The sequence below is a fragment of the Diorhabda carinulata genome, chromosome 1 (assembly GCF_026250575.1).
Source record: "Diorhabda carinulata isolate Delta chromosome 1, icDioCari1.1, whole genome shotgun sequence".
Taxonomy (NCBI): domain Eukaryota; kingdom Metazoa; phylum Arthropoda; class Insecta; order Coleoptera; family Chrysomelidae; genus Diorhabda; species Diorhabda carinulata.
In genome coordinates, this window is record NC_079460.1 from 12,255,274 (window position 1) to 12,272,978 (window position 17,705).

At 29.8% G+C, this 17,705-nt stretch overlaps 1 protein-coding gene across 2 annotated transcripts in view; it reads left to right on the forward strand.

The window, feature by feature from the left end:
- LOC130898808 (C2 domain-containing protein 5) overlaps positions 1-7,501 on the forward strand; it is a 40,004-nt gene extending 32,503 nt beyond the window's left edge. For both annotated transcript variants that reach the window (XM_057808355.1, XM_057808347.1), the window contains exons 17-18: positions 3,413-3,559; positions 5,186-7,501. In XM_057808355.1, coding sequence (XP_057664338.1) covers positions 3,413-3,559; positions 5,186-5,254 — 216 coding nt within the window. In that variant the 3' untranslated portion in view covers positions 5,255-7,501. The remainder of the gene's footprint in view (positions 1-3,412; positions 3,560-5,185) is intronic.
- Positions 7,502-17,705: the final 10,204 nt, after the last annotated feature.

The window sequence follows — 17,705 nt, forward strand, 5'->3', positions numbered from 1 at the left end:
TTATGTTTTTTTGATATTTTATGGTTCATTAATGCAGTTTTTTTATCGTATTAATGACCTTTTAGTCAATTTTCTAAATACCGATTGGACTGCTCTATATTAGTATTGATATATAATATTACTTCTTTCGTTTTTTGGTGTTTTAGATTTTAATTTAGTGAAATATTTGGGTAACGTATTATGTCCTTTATAACTTATACTAGTATATTTATTAAAATAATTTGATAGTTGTTGGGAAAGTCCTTGAACATATGGAAAAGAAAAATGTTTTATGTTTTGATGTTTCGTGTCTGTTTTTTAATTGATTGTAGTATCTGTTTATCCTTTTCTTGAATATGTTATTTATCATTTTTTCCGGATAATCATTTTCTTTCAATGCAGTTTTTGCTTTTTGAATCGCTAAGCATCTAAATTCAGGATATGATAGTTGGATAGATCTATCAGCTAAACTTATTATCACTGATCCTGATTTCGTATACCAATCTGCTCTTATATTTATTTTATATATTGAATGTGAATTGAAGTTTCTTACGCTAAGAATTAATTTTTCATTTATGTTTTTAATTTGATTCTTTGGTACGGCAGTAATGCAACATCTACATATCTACCTAAGTTTGCTTAGGACAGTTTCCTCGAGATCTTCCATTACTAATTGTGCTATAACACTTGAAATTAAAATTCCCATGAATTTTTATCCTATTATTTTATCCAATCTTGACGTTTCACTTCTGAATAGAAGCATTATCAAAAAACAAATGAAAATGATTGAAAATAATTGATAAATTTGATAAAATATGTAATAAAATTTTGTCCAATGTCAAATATAATGTCATAATATATCAGAGAAGATTAATATTAGACTTTAGTTTACCTACCCTAGATACTTAACGATAAATAAGTTTGAAAACTTAATTGATTAAGTTAAAATAAATTTTACTTAAGTTTTTTTACGTCTTGTGTATCATTGACTGATAATTTATTTTGTTTTATAAAGATCATTTTTTTATTGTTAATTTTTATCTTGTGTTAATATTTTGGTATTTTTGAAATCTAATCTAATAATATAAATAAAATAGGCTAAATTGTTACAAATATACTAAAAACGCATCAACGGCAATATATAAATTGTTACATTTTCGAAATAATGAATTTCGAAATTATTTCAGAGGTGAATAGTAGGAATCCGTTATTTTGATACATTTTACACACCTAATTTACCATCGGAATAGATATTACTGGCGACTACTCTAGATTTCTACCTGACCACTGATTCGTAAGTTGGAAGTGTTCACTACTTAGCGTTTGCTGGAGAATGTTTAACTACATGTACCACATACCGACGCTTTTCGACGTTGTTTTCAGTTCGGGTCTCAAACCCGAAATGGGTTGTTAAACAGCTCTGATGAGACGTATTGATGTCGAAACTAGGCAGTAGTTACAATCTCTCCTTGCAATTGCGAGCCATTTGGGATGTTAATATTGACAACAAGGTCTTCAATATTCGTCGAGGTATTAGCCAGGAAAGTAGTTGTTTTTCACTTTGAAGAACGGCAGAATATTCAATTTGAGAATGGATTTCATCTGATAGAAGTAATATCACAGTTATTATGGAGAAACAACTATAATAATACATCATATAATGAACACACTAATGATTTAACTCTCAAAACAACTAATAATTGTAATAAATGTTTATAAATGTTTTCAACCAAAAACACATTGACAAAAAAACTAAAGAGAAATTACAAACTCTAAGGGTATTTCTGCTAAATTCTACTGTTTGTGAAAAATTCATAAACCTACTTTGTCAGTTAGATTCACCAATAAACACTCCAATTAAACAACCTAAAAATACTTTACGAACTTTTTTTATGAAAAATTATATTCTTCATATCTTTTGAAAATATTACATTTGACAGTCACACTTATTTACACATCTTTACCATTCATAAAATCCGTTAGTGCTAAATTTTCCAGAATTATTAAACAATACAATTGAGAGAGGGAGAGATGCTTTATTGTCAAAAAATGTTACAATTTGTAGACAAAAGCTTGTAATAACTAAAAAACAAACATATAAAAAACTAAATAAAGATATCAATAAAATAAAACACAATGAATAACAAATTGATGGGTAATAATTAGTATATAAATCCATAGCAATAATTAAACCAGTATGCAGCACGCCCGAAATTAAATATTATCATTAGAATACAAGGAGTAGAAGGCACTTTGTGTCAATTTGAACATTGATTTTTGAATCTTATGAATTTGATTATAATTTTTTTAAAAGGAAAAAAATCAAGACATTACAATCCTTCATTATTTTAATGGTGAATAAATAAGTATTCGAAAGCTCGAAAAAAATATATTAAAAAGAGTACGCTATAAGAAAAATATCGTGGCAAGAGAACATTCAGCACTGCAGTAGTTCGAAATCTCACACTTTTATTGGCCTAGCTCTTATTATGCAGTCAAATTTTAAAATAAATACAATTAAAATTTAGCACTATTAAAAAACATTTGAGACACGCAATATAAAAAACAGTCTCGATAATTATAAAAATGTGAAGGTTTTAATACGAATTACTTTGATGTTTCCATATCCATATTGTATCCAAAATAAAGATTAACACTAAAATACACGACTCACCCTACTTTGTGCAAATGTATATTATTATACTTCTATTAATTACTATTCACTACAATTACTACTTAATTATGTTAAAATCAATCATAGCATTTTTCTTATTCATTGTTATCCGTAATAGGCGATTGGAACTCTGCACTTAAGATACTTTTTCGCAACTTAGGTTATTCTTTAAAACTACATTACTTTTTGCAACTGAAGTTACTTTTTATAACTAAAATCACTTGCTGTAACATAATTATTCTCTAAAACATAAAGTATCCGTTACAAGTTACTTCACAAAAGTAACTAGATAAAAGAGACTTTCATATTATTTAACAATGGAACTAAGTTTGCTGTAACCTCGTAAAATTCAAGTAGTTTGTTTATATACTTAAGTTAGTTCTTTATTACCTAGTTAATAGTTATTTCCAGCTCTGCAGGTGGTCATATTAATAATTGAAAATGTCTCGTGATATGTCACATGACGATTTTCTTAAATTTATTTTAGTATAACATATGTAAATGTTTTTTGGTGAAATTATCGCTTCATATTTTAGTTTCATAAGCAAAATTCATTATTCTCAAGTCATTACAACTGAAACGGCATAATAAATTGTAAATCGAAACTTTGTGTTATTGTTGTATTCCTTGATGAATTTTTTAATATTATTTAATATTTTTCCTGTCAATAGGAAGAAGGCAAGATTGTTTAATGAATCTTAATATAGATATTTTGTTGTTTATAACTTCTAATATTAAGTTGTATTTACGTGTTGATAGGAAGGAGGCCTCAGTGGATTTCTTCACAGTTTTGTTACCGAGGTGCTAGCAATAGTTCGAGCTCATGTGTCAGCTTTAGGCGGAAATGCTTTAGTAGCTTTCTTTTTGACTGAATTGTTTTTACATCATAATTTTCATAAAAATCAGGTGAGTTGTTTGAAGAATGATTCAGTATTTTGATTGTGTACCTCCTGTTTTGTTACCTTTTTATTGTTATGATGTTTTTATGAATACTAAATATTGAGATGAATTTCAGATACATAAATAAAATAGAAGAACCATTATTATGTACTTGTTTTATATATTATATAGCTAGTATATTATAAAATACTATTAGTGTTTCAAAAAGTTTCTATGTATCTACTTCATGTTGGAATCAGAAACAGAAAATGCTAGTAGTGATATATTTTTTTATTGCAATAAATATTTATTTATATTATGTTCGCTTTACACAACCCCATATATTCACGGGATGACAATCTAAGGATTTGCTTATTTGGGAAAATTCTGACGAATAAAACAACAGGGGTTTCATCACTTTATAATTAATTAATTTTCATTTGTTCGTACTTCAAAAACGAATGACTATAGAATGAATGAAACATTATTCTGCCTTTTCAATTACGCATTTTAATTTCCAAATTAGATATATACAATAAACAAAGAATGTAAACGGTAATTGACGTATTTTGTGAGCCTTTGTTCTGTATTGAAGAATGAATATCGTTACCCAGTGCGCCAAGTTTCCGAGCTCGGATGATGATCGATAGAACAGTTGAATGCTTTATTTATGGGTTGTAATTGAGTACTCCTATACACACAACGTCAAAAGTCTTGGACCCCATCCTCCTGCAATCCTGATAGAGGAGTAGTTTATAGAAAACCCAGAAATACAATAAAATTATTTTATTTCTTGATTATGTTATTCGGTGGAGTGTCAAGACTTTTGCTCTGGAGAAGGGGGGGGTTAGATACCTTCCAGTGTAGTGGAGGGTCCATTTTTTATAATACAGCTGTTTAACCTGTCCGACCTCCACAACATCCCAATAACATTTTGACATAACCAGACAATTGATAGTTTCTTGTATAATTTTATCTTAGTCCTCTAACGCTGCTACGACTAACTTCGTCTGTAATCTGAGATGTGTTGATACGAATTGTGAAAGGCTATAATAATGAAATCACATGTTTGCATTTGGATTAATATGAGGAGAGTTGACTAGCTAATTCGACCTCCTGATATGTCCTACTTCCAGTGCGTCCTGAATCCTTCATGCATAAATACAAAATTTTAACTTAAACCATTATGTAGGGGATAGATAACAGATTCGCAGAGAAAATGAAGTAGCTGTTGACTACCTATTTTCTCCGGATCTTTTGTTGATTGTAATTAACACCTATCTTCATTGCGGCAAAAGGAATTTTTTTTCTAAATGGAACAGATAAACAAGTTAGTTATAGATAGTAATTGAATACATTATATTTTTTTTCTAGAACAAATTATTTTATTACATGTTCTGAGTACAACGAAAACAATAACATTAACTATAGTGCTATCTCTTTAGTCCATCATCACATAATATGGGTATAGTAATATTAAAAAAGTGTCAGTTCAATGGTTGATTTATTTTTATATCAAACAGTCCAGTAGTTTTTCTGGGTTATATGAGCTCAATTGCTCAAATTTCCATGCGCACTTCCACAATTCTATATAAATAATGATGGTGTTCATAAACTAAAAAAATGTAATTATAGTAAATTTTAAAATTTCAGGGACAATGTCTTATCAATGTAGGTGGTGATGTCGTCTCAGTAACGTACCAGAAAGGAGATGCTCAATAAATTCGACTACTTATGTATTGTTAATTATTTTGTTTTACTTTATTGTTGCTTATTTATATACTACTGTTATTTATTGAATGGAATACAAAACTCTGTTTCTATGTCTTCTTAAATATGTATATAGATATTGTATATATGTACGTACTAAAATATTGTTATTCTGTTTTAAACTGGCGGCAATTGGAACTTTAGATTTTTCCTCCAACAAGTCTATATATAATTGATTCAGTGATTTGAATTGAAAATCCTTACTCTAGTCTATAATTATAACTGTAATTATCAAGAAGAATTGAGCTTTGTGCATACTGATAATATTTGAAATTGTCTTTTTAACCTATGTATTTTTGATTGCTTACGGCTTACGGTGTAGGTTTGTATACCTGGGAGCCAAAATGTAAATATTTTGAGTCACTAATTTTTGTTCTTTATAAAAAATCAATTACTGAAGGTATTTTATCATCGAAAATTGCAAGTAAAATACAAGAAAAACGTTTGAAGAGGTAAGTTCATAAAGAATAGATCGTTATACAATAAAATATTGAAACTTCATAAAATGCTTGGGCAACTTAGTCACATTCAGTGATCTCTGCGCATGTTTGGAATAATTGTTTAATAGAGAATCCCTATTTCCAAATTGCTGCAAACCTCAATATCTCCCTATTTCAGGTTCTAACTAGTAAGCAACGACTATCAATTTGAAAATCAGTGTGCAAGTTACAATTGAAGCATATATTTGAAATTATCTTCACATTTTGATGTTTCTTAGATTGTTGATAAAGTTAGTGCTCTTTTCTAGAAACCCTAGAAATATATAGTAATAGATCCAAACTAAACTATTTTAATGTCTGTCCATTCATTTTCTGTTAACCTTTATAAATTATCATATTAATCATAATGTGTTTTTAAGATAATATGAATCTTCATATAATTTCTGCAAATAGTATGATTATATAATGCGTTCAAATTAATTAATATAAGTAAATTTCAAATTTCTTAGTATATTTATATAAAGATATATACAATGTTATATTTCGACAATAATTTCAGTCCCTAATGATGAATACGTACTTATTGGGAGCTTGGAATATATATTCAAAAGAATAGACTTTATTTATTATTAAGAGACTGTGGAATTTAAGCACCAAAGAGTGAATTTTTATTGGTACATTATGAATGAGATTAAAGTTTAAGTGTAAACTTCTTTTCAAAACACAAAAATTTTGACGTTTCGATCTGTTGCACTCTTTTATAATTATATTAATCAATATATTACTACAACATGAATAACATAATGAGTCGCAGCAATTATATAAATGAAATTCCTTGGGTATGAATAGATCAAAAGCAATAACCTATTCTTCACAATTGATAATAACAAATATATATTTACATTGGAACAAATGTGAATTTTTATTTTATTATACATATAAATGAAACTTTGTTCTTCCACTGATTAATGTATAAAATCAATTTTGTTTACAAAATAGAATGGAGATTGAAACATAGTCAAGTATCAACAGGGATGTATTTCCGTAATGTAATGTTTATATTGAGGGAGCGAATTGATAGTCACTAATGACTGATAAGTTTTACATTAGCAGCTATATTTTGAGTATTTAGAATAGATGATATCGTATGTTAATTTTTCTCGACTGTTTCTTGAATGTGGATATTATTAGTGAAAATATATATTTGTTTATAGATTGTCATGTTATAAATAATTTTCCAAAAAAATTTGCAGAAATTACTTGAAATATTTTTCATTACGATTAAATGTATGAATTTAATTAGATTTAATTTTTAGTACCAATGTTTTTAGATGTTTTGTCCATATTCACAATATAATAACATTTGTGTTACTCATTAATTGATTTCTTTCTGTTTTCAACTTGTGTGGTTTTTATATTGTGTGGCACAGATTCTTCAAAGATAGCAATATTATTCATAAATATTTTCTAAACTTGCGGCAGCTGATATGATGTGCCTTATTCCTCGCAGATTAGGTTTTTCAATCTAGTGAAAAAAACCATACACATTCGATAAAAAAATGTACTTAATATACTAATGATAGATTTGAGTTTTGTTGAAGTCTTTTTTATGTGCCATAATATAATTTTTTGTTTTAGTTGAGAGTTAAAAAATTTTTTTTGATAGTTTAAATGTTTTTGTATATATGCTGTCATTACTACTATGAAAATTTTTTCTTTAAATTGCTCAAAATTTTACAATAAATTTTGTTGTTTTGAATTTTTGTTTTATTGTGATATTATTCACTGATACTTTATCATGCCAATGTATTGGAGGAAGAATGTACTCACAAGGCAGGAGATAAACTGAATTAAACGGTAATCTATATGATATATATTAATCAACAACAGTGCCTGAAGAAGGAGGAATGTTTGTATCATAAGCATCAATTACTATAGTTTCTTAGACTTATGTATTCTGTGTAGACTTCTGTTACTTTTGTCATGATGCTAATAAGAAATCTATTTTTATATAATATAAAATATAAAGAAGTTTGGAGAGAGACGTTCAGTCTAATATTAAATTAGAAACAAGAAACGTATAGAAATTAGTCTCGTACCGTCAATACAAAAAGTATATAAAATTACGTTTTTATTTATCTTCTGAGAAATTTTCTGAATTCTCTGTTTTCCTAAGCACAAAAATAACCGAGTAATTATGCAGAATGTGTCTCAAACTTGTAGAATTACAGTTTCTGATATAACTTCAATGTAACAAAATTCTCGCGCTGACGTATTTTTTAATACATCATTTCACGGTTACGCGTTTTCAAAAACAACTCGACAAAATACTTGACGTTATATTTATATGACTTGGTGTATATGAAAGAGGTAATTGGCAATGATCTGATATTTCTGGGTTCGCATTCTATCAAATATTTTTTCTTTGTTGTTATTTTATCTGACTTAAATATATTTAGTTTGATATAAATTTTTATGACATCGTAAAATCCTTTAATCAAAGTATCAAACCTTTTAATTTCTAGTATCGTTTAATTGTTTTTGTTATTCAATAGTACAGTTAAATTGTGGAGTATACACGTCTAAATCATAGAGATAATATAATTAGAACAGACATACGGCAATTAAAACTGGAAACGTCTTACAATTGGGCCTTTCATCTTAGGTCGGCAGTCTTCTTATCTATACGCTCTCTTTCTCTTACTTCCATGAGTTTAGTGGTGATGTCCGGCTATCCACTTCTTTTCTTCACGATAGTGTTATCCACTCTCTTTTCGACATTCTATGGATGGATGCTGGGATGGGTCTGATATGACCCCGATGGCTTCTGTTTATTTTCAAATTTTCCGTCTGGACTATTTGCGTTAATGATAAGCTATTGATCGTTTCCAAGATATGTGATATTTATCATATAATTTTATTCAAACATCAGTACCACTAACAATAGCAGTCTCTAAATATTGAAAACACCACTACCACCTCTTTTCTTTCTAATTGTCGGACAGTGGGAGGCGTATTTTACTTTTATTATAATCTGATCTTGGATCAATGAACAAATTTATTCTAACTTAACTAATATGGAAATTCCTAAATGTTTAATTCCTGCTCATTAGTATCCCTTACTGTCTAGTAATTTTAACAACACTGCCGTTAACTAATAAGTTATTTGTGATACTCTGCTTGTAACTAACATCGTCAATTAAACTAACTCAAACGGCTTCATTCTTTCGAGCCTTCTCACTAAATTATCATTATGGAGGAGTTAATACGTATACTGGCACTGCTCTAAACCTGTATATCATATGTTCAAACGGGATTCAATATCAATAAATAATTACACCCAGCTCTTCGCGTTTCCTTTTAACGTGGAATCTCCAACGAATTTTAGCGTCAAATGTCGTTTCCAAATACTTTGCATTGTTAGTGTAATGAATTTGAGTATTGCTTATTGTTACTGGAATATTTTGGGTTCGTGAAGTTAAAATGACCAGTTTTTTTTTCGTTCATCTCGATACGCCATCTATTAGTCCAAATGTTAATGAGGTATATGGATCTTTGTAATTTCATATTAGCTTCTTTGTGGTCTTTTCCGACGGCCAGAATGATCGTATCATCAGCAAACGTTGCAATTTTATTGTATTCAAGGTTTGGTATATCGCTGGTCTATATAGTAAATAGAGTACAGGGTCTTGATTTCTGTTAAATGAGGGTATGCTTCTTCCTGTTTTACTCTGTCCGATATGAAAGATTTTAGTAGTGCTGAATATTAACGTGATAACTTTTCGATTACTCCTGTATAACATGATATTCTTTTCATTTATTATAGGTTTTATCCTTTTAAGGAGCAATATTTCGTACAATTTTGAAATATCAGGTCTGTTTTGGTTTATTCTATTCTTTTGTTTCTTCACCTTCTTTACTCTGGAAATTTTTTTTCAAAGATTCGCGAATCTATCTGCTTTTTTCTTATTATCTAGTGCCCAACTTCCATCTTCTTGGTAGGTAATGTAGAATAGACTTTTTCAATCTTCAATCGTTTGGTTACTTTCTAGAAAGAATAAATCGTACCGTTATTATAATTTAATTCACTCAGGTATTCAGCAAACTAATAATTTTTAATACTCTGAATTTCGTGTTGTTGCAGTGTTTAAAGTTGTCTTATCATCTGGTGGTCTGGTTTGCTGCCATTTTCTTCTAATTCTCCTTCTCTCTTTTATAAGGTCTCTGATTTCTTTAGGGTAATTATTTCCTTTTGTTTGGTATTTAATCAAGGGACTGCTCTCTCAAGCTGCTTGCTGAATATTTGTTACAAGATATTCTATTCTATGATCTATTTTTCCGTTTGCAGAGGAATTGAAAAATCAATTGCCTGTTTAAGACTGATTTTTAAACTTCGCCAATCCGTTCTAAGGTTTACTAGTTTGGGTGCATTCCCTTTTTGTATTATATTATCATTAAGTGTAAGAAGTATGGGAGAATGGCTAGAATTCAGGTCTCAGATCCTTTCTAAGTTCACGTAATTTGAGGATAACTATAAATTATAACAATTATAAAAAAATATGAGATCAGGAATTTTATTCTGATTTCCAGTTGACAAAGTTTGATATTTAAGATTATTACAGGTTACTGATAGTTCTTTACATTTAGTTATTGTCAATCTAGATCCCCAGAGGGCGTGTTTTGCATTGAAATCCCCTTCCACTATGAATCTGTATCCTTGGCTATTCAGAATATCAATATATTGTCCTTAGTTTATAGCATATTTCGGTGGGCTATATAAAACTGTGATTATAAACTCGTAAGTTTTTGTTTTAACTGATGTGACCTGTATTTCTATCGTTTAGTTGTACCGCTTTTTGCAGTATTCTCTTGGTGCATAATATGATCACGTTGTATTTTTTTTGTAGGCCTAGAATCATTTGTAGCTTTTGCTGGTGTTGTAATAACCCTTTGTATTCCATTCTAGGATTTTAATTATAATTTATTTTAAAATTTAGGAATCGCTCCTGAGGCTCGGTACTGCAATTTTGAAATGTGCTCAACCATCTTGTTCAATCTATCTAAGATTTTCTGTTTCATAGCATCATTATTTGATTTTTGTAGAGGTATTTGAATATGAGGATTCTTTCCTTTATCTAAGGTTACTATATGTTTGTTTTGACTTAGGGCGCCGGTAGCTTTTTGCTTTTTGACATTTTTAGTTTGTTGGTTTTATTTGTTTCATTAACCCTGCAGGGTTTGACCTTGCCTTTGTCATTTGCTTATTCTTGATTGTTTTTAGTTCTTAGGCTACTCTCGCATCCGCGATAGTTAGCCAGATCTTTCGCAACAGTGAACGCATTTTGGTTTAGGTTGGTTTGGTTAGATGTTGTCCTTTACATCTTAGGCATTTATGTTTCTTTAATATCTTGTTGTATGGCGTTATGCCTGATAAGATTTACATTGTGGTATTTGTGGCTGTATTTCAACTTTTATGCCCATAATATCTGTAATACTGAATGAATATTTTGTCCTATTGGCCTATTAATTTTATTTGAATTTGATATATATATATATATATATATATATATATATATATATATATATATATATATATGTATATGTTTTTAATTCCATCTAGAATTATTGAAGATGATTGGTGTATTTTTTGTGGGTTATTGCTTATCGTTTTCTGTTCTATTTGAACTGTGTTGTGGAGGAGTTAGCGAAGTGTCTATTCGTCTTTTTTCTAGCCAGTTACTCTCCTTTGTGTAGTATTCTACTGACTTTTAATTAAGTTAAGTGCTTTTTGCTTTTATTCTAATTGTTTTTAACTTATTTGTGACACTTTCCTTTTCATATTCGGATGTTTTCCATACAGTGTCCGGGTACTATTTTCTTGAAATAATGCTAGAATAATGATTCTTTTGTACGAAAATCATTTGTGTTTTGATAAAATATTTGTTCCATTTTATTGTTAGTCTTACTAGACTAACCATTATTATACTGGTTTGGTATATTTTTATTCCACTTAATTTTGTCACTCATTGCTATTTTATCAGTCCACTTTTCACTGTGAATAAGCGACTTCTTTGCTCCCTTCTAAATAGCTTCACTTTCCCCATTAATTTAGCACTTTTGTTCATAATTTCCTCTCATTTCTTCCCCTGTCTCCTTTTTTCCTTACTTGTTTTCCAGGCGACTTATGTTATTTTGCTTCGGCCACAATACTCGTCTATATGTTCTTGTTTTATTTTCGAATTCTCCTCGTTATCCGTTCCGTTCATTCTACTACTATATCGCGAAAGAAAAAACAATTCAGATCAAGCCCTCGGAAGTTATTTTTTCCTCTCGAGATATATCTAAAATTTTTTTCATTTTAACTAATTTGTCTTTTTATATTCTTTCCTAGATTTGGTTGACAATCCAGTAACACTAACTAACAAAAAAGGTTCTGTTACCCTCTAATCTATTTATTACTCACATTTACAACTTTTTATCGTGTTAACGTATGGTTTTCGTAGTCTAATAAACTGTTTATTTTGTGTAATTTTGGATCATCAGTTTTCTTTGTAATGCTAGAAATTTAATATTTATTCTGAGTGCTAATATTTAAAGAAAGAGAAAAAAGAGAGAAAGTTGTAAGTGGATTTGAACTATCGAAGAGAGTGAAAGAGTATCGGTTTACCACTTTATATCTCTCTCTATTTACTATCAATTATTATTAATAAAGTTTGTTATTAGAGATATAGAGCTTGGCATACTGATGATCTTTCGCTCTATTAGCAGTCGAACAATATTTTGGACCAATATTTTATTTTTAATTTTAATGACAAACACAAAAAAAAACAGTTAGAAATAAAATAATTACGTATTTAGAATAAGAACAATCCTTGGTCATTATTTCACAATAAAACAATTGACTTGAAAATCAGATACATATTGAATGTGTGAAAAAAAATTGAGCTGAGCTTTGAAAAAAATCGGAAATTGTTGTTTGTCTACCTGAAAACGACACTTTGTCCAATACATCATCTAATACAGCAATAGATTGGATTGCTCGATCACTCATTACAGTTTTCTTTTGCAAGAATTTCCGCAAGATGGTAATAGCACATCGAGCATCACGAAGTGTGGGGTCTGTATCCGGTTCCTCGACCTGGCTGTCCATATTGTCCTCGCTGTCATCTTCTTCTGCGTCTGTGTAAATGGATGTTATGATGTCTGCATCGCTTAACTCCCCGCATATAGTCAGATCATCGTCAAAACTTACAAATTCCGTGAAAGTAAGCTTTTCAATGTTTAAGCTCTTTGTAATTTCGCTCTATCGTGGAGGAGTGGTGCATCAAAAGCAATACCATGCTCTTCAACTGTTCCTCCACGATCTTGATATTTCTGTTTAAACTCGCATTTCTTAAAACAATGGCTTGAATGGTTTTTTCTGTCACATTTGTCCATCCCCATGGCATCAAGCAAGTTAATTTTTGTCGGATTTTTCTCGTCGATGTCAAGGAGAAATTGGCACACCACTTCTTTTCTGTAAAGAACTTTGAAGTTTTTTATTATACTTTGATCAAGAGGCTGTAGTTTGAATGAGATGTTCGGAGGTAGGAACTCAATTTTTATGTTTTTAAGTTTGGGAAGATCCCCATGTGCTGTACAATTGTCTATAAACATGAGAATTTTCTTTTTTTTCTTCGCATCTCCTTGTCTAGGTCCGTTAACCGTTTGCCAAAAATGTCAGATTTCATCCAAGATCTTTGGTTTGATGTGTAGTCCATTGGTAGGCTTTTAACCCCTTTAAAACATCGAGGGTTTTTTGCTTTTCCAAAGAAGTACTCTCTGCTTGCTAATTTTTCCGCCATGACCCAAGTCTCCTTTGAATGCTAAGGTTTTGTCCGGTAAGCACTGATAATGAAGTCCAGTTTTGTCAGCGTTAAATATATCTTCAGGATTCTACCCTTTTATTAGTTCAAAAAGTTTTTCACTCCACTGTATACACACATTATCGTCTACACTTGCACATTCCCTGGTAATTTTTTTGAATTTCATTCCTTTTCTTAAAGTTCAGAAGCCAGTCATTACTAGCACGGAAATTTAGTTTACCGAGCTCTTTAGCGAATTCTGTTACTTTTTCCTGTAAGGTTGGACCACTTATCGATAAGCTTTTGTTGCGACACTGCTTCAACCACTTCACAACACACTCGTCGATGTCTTGGAACTCGAACCCTTCAATCGTCTTGATGATGACGAACAAGCTTGATTTTCATACTTCTATTTTTCAGAATTGAAACAAACTGGATACAAATGTGAGTGGGGTAGTTACAGGCTTATTTGAGAAAAAAGGCCGTTCTGAGAAAAACAATGATTCTCAGAACGGTCTGTTCAGATTAAACGCTTTGTGTTTTTTCAACTGGGCTTCGATATGTAGATGTTTTCCTACAAAAACTTCGGTTTGTAGTAGGTGCAGTGTGAGCTAAGGAATCTTGAAAAATTCGATATCTCAAAGTCTTCTAAACCAGTCCTTCGATATGTGGAGGTAAAAATAACATAGGAAAGATAGGCAGATTCAAGGGGACTACAAAAACTCCGATTTATCAAGGAATTCCCTACATCTAGATTCGATATATCGAGGTTCGACTGTTTACGCCACTGAAGAATAATTTTATTGGATAAATCTAAAACCACCCTCAATAAAATTAAATTGGATTACATAATGTATCGCTTTCGAAACCTTTAGAAGAAATAATTCAACAAATCTTTCTAAAAAGCTTCTAATTGTCAAATTTAACTTTGTCAAGTGATTTTGTAAAAATATTGAGTAAGTTCATTTCCACTCTCAATATGCGTAAGGACTGGACTGTCTTAAAACGTCATCGAACAACACTGCATCTCTTTTTTAAATAAACTGAATCGAATGTCAATGTTGTGGTTGGTCACTTCTTTGTAATGAATAATGACTTTATGAACTGTATTAATATTTTAACTTCTTTTAATGAAAAGAAATAATAACTGAACAAAAAACTACAAAAATGTTTCCTGATCCTAACACGTGGCATTGTAGAATTGTTCTACTGTTGGTACCGTTGTTGTCCCACCTTGAAAAGTCTTGACGGCTTTCAATATACTTGGAAGATTTACTGCATGGGAAGAACGCACAACTTTGTTAGTACTCTTGATAAGACTCCGGAACTGGTACGGATGTAAACTACTCTGCAAATTCCCAGGATACAATTGAATTCTACCCAGCTGCTATCTCATCGAGGAAAGGTTTTCGTTTTTAATAAGTGCCAAATTGCCAACTCTAATTGAATGTGATAAATGCTCTCTCCACTTAACTCAGGTTTGGACCTCGTTCACTTAGTCTTTGCTCCATCTAGTCCAAAACCTCTGTCTAAGGGTTTGGAGTTTCTGGTATTGGTTTGGCCGGTTCTTGGGAATAAGTGTAACATATGCTTTGAGTAGAGCGATCAATGGTTGACCAAGGGGAGAATGAGCAGGAGTAAGGGGATTTAAATTCTTTATATCAGAGTATAAAGGACGAATGAGACGGGAATTGAGAATACCTATTACCTGATTCAAAACTGTCCTAGAAAGTGAAAACAGATTCCTAATGCGTTTTAAATGGAGCTTTTGGTTCCCGTTTCTCATATACCACAAAATGTGGGAGAGCGCGACAGAATGAAATGCCATTTTATGTCCTCATTTATTAAAAAATTGCCAATTTTTTCTTTCTCAGAAGTAAGAAAGATTTATTTATTACTGATACCTATATCTTTTGGTGAGTTAGTTAAATTATTCCATGAGCACTATCTTGATTTATCGGTGAATAAAAATCCGGTCCATGCCAATAAAGATCAGAATTACTAAGTTCGACAGTAGTACCACGCCGGGACAGTATATCCCCATAGATGATTGTGAGCATTAAAGTAACCTAAGATTAATCGAGTTTTTAGAACTTGTTCTGAAATATCAACACTTTGGTCTGGAGGTATATATAGAGATGAGAAAATTTTTATCAAAATATTTTGATAAAGTCGGAACCCAATTTTTTATCAATCTTTCAAAAATAATTAGAAAAAACTAATTTTAAAACAGATGAGACCTAAAATCAAGAACATTTAGATGCATTTTTATAAATTTCTCTAATTTCTTATTTCTTAGATATTTTGATATTTTAATGTTTCTGAGTATTCTTGATTTTAGGTCTCTTCTGTTTCAAAATTATCTGTTTATTTTTTTCTTGAATATGTTATTTATCATTTTTTCCGGATAATTATTTTCTTTCAATGCAGTTTTTGCTTTTTGAACAGATAAGCATATAAATTCAGGATCTGATAGTTGGAAAGATCTATCAGTGAAACTTATTATCACTGATCTTTTTGTGATGAATTAAAGTTTAAATATCTTGAGGACCAAGTTGGTTTCCTATACCATTCTGTTCTTATGTTATTGTTAATTTTATATAATGTGACATTAAGAAAATTGATTCTATTATTTTGCTCGACCTCGATTGTGAATTGAAGTTTTTCATGACAAGATAAATTCAATTCTAATCATAAAAAACTTCAATTCATAATCGAAATAATTAATTGAGATTTTCGGTGGTTTTGGATACTATTAATGCTTGTATACATTTTTCAACTCATAGAATTCAAAATTCAATATTCAAATTGACATTGATAGAAATATTTCTATCCTATCCTTTATCATGAATATCAAAATAAGGAAAATATATTGAAGTTAGTCCACTTTATATATATATATATATATATATATATATATATATATATATATAAATGGAAATGGAACGACAGGAATTGATTAATGACAGATGTCTATATTGTGAAAATCTACACGTTTTAGCGTTTTCTCAAAATCTAATGGATACTGCTTTATATTCAATATTTCCGATATTTTTTCAACACTAGCAAACTTTAACTTTATCTATTCCAATACATAGTTTATTATACTATGAGAAATAATAAGCATCGCTTTCTAGGTAGAAGAGAGAAAGAGAGAGAGAGGGGGGGAGAGAAATGCTTTATTGTCAAAAAATTTTTTACTTATAAAAACTAAGAAACAAATACACAAATGACTGAAGACCCAAATAAAATAAAATCTAAGTATGAAGTATACACAAGAAAACTACAATGGATAAGGATATTACCTTTTAAAATGTATATATGAAAATTTTTATATGTAATATACTGTTGGTTTTATGAAAAAGCTTTAGATTGGAAAATATTTTAAAGTAAACATGTGTTTTGAGTAATATTTTTTTTCTATAAAACTAAACCCCGAAAAAAATTTATAATAAAAAGGTAAGGGTTGTTAAATTTACCACCTCTTAATGTTACACGAATTTTGTAAAAAGGCTGCTAGTTAGGCCTCATTGATTGCGCAGTAAATGTTGAATTTTGAGTTTATATTCATAATTAACTTTGAAAAAAAAATAAAACTCAATTTTATTGATAACCTTCCAGAGAATATGTCTTCAAGTCCAAATTATTTTTCATTCAAACATATTTAATAATTGAACATCCACAAATTATTCTACTTTCTTTAAAAATTTTATTTGGATTGTGAAAAAATTTTTAAATCATCTTCAAAAATTGACGTTACTTGTAGACATTTGTTATCTCGAATGTCAGTTCTTGTATACAGAATTAATGATTAGATATTTATTAAATTTTGTTGTGCTCTTTATATTCCGATTATTCAATCTAAATGTAAAATATGAAACAAGCAAAACTGAACTATTTACATTTTTATAGATTACATGTAAGACTGTTAGACTATATATTTATATGTTTCTAAATGTTCTAGATTTTAGGTCTTTATCAAAATATGACTTGACATTGACAATTTGCGTATTTATATTGATCAATAGATCACCTTCATCATGAATATCAAAATAAGAATAAAATATTTTTGACAAATGCTAGAAGGATCATTCAACTGGGTCAGACGGAGAAATGTTT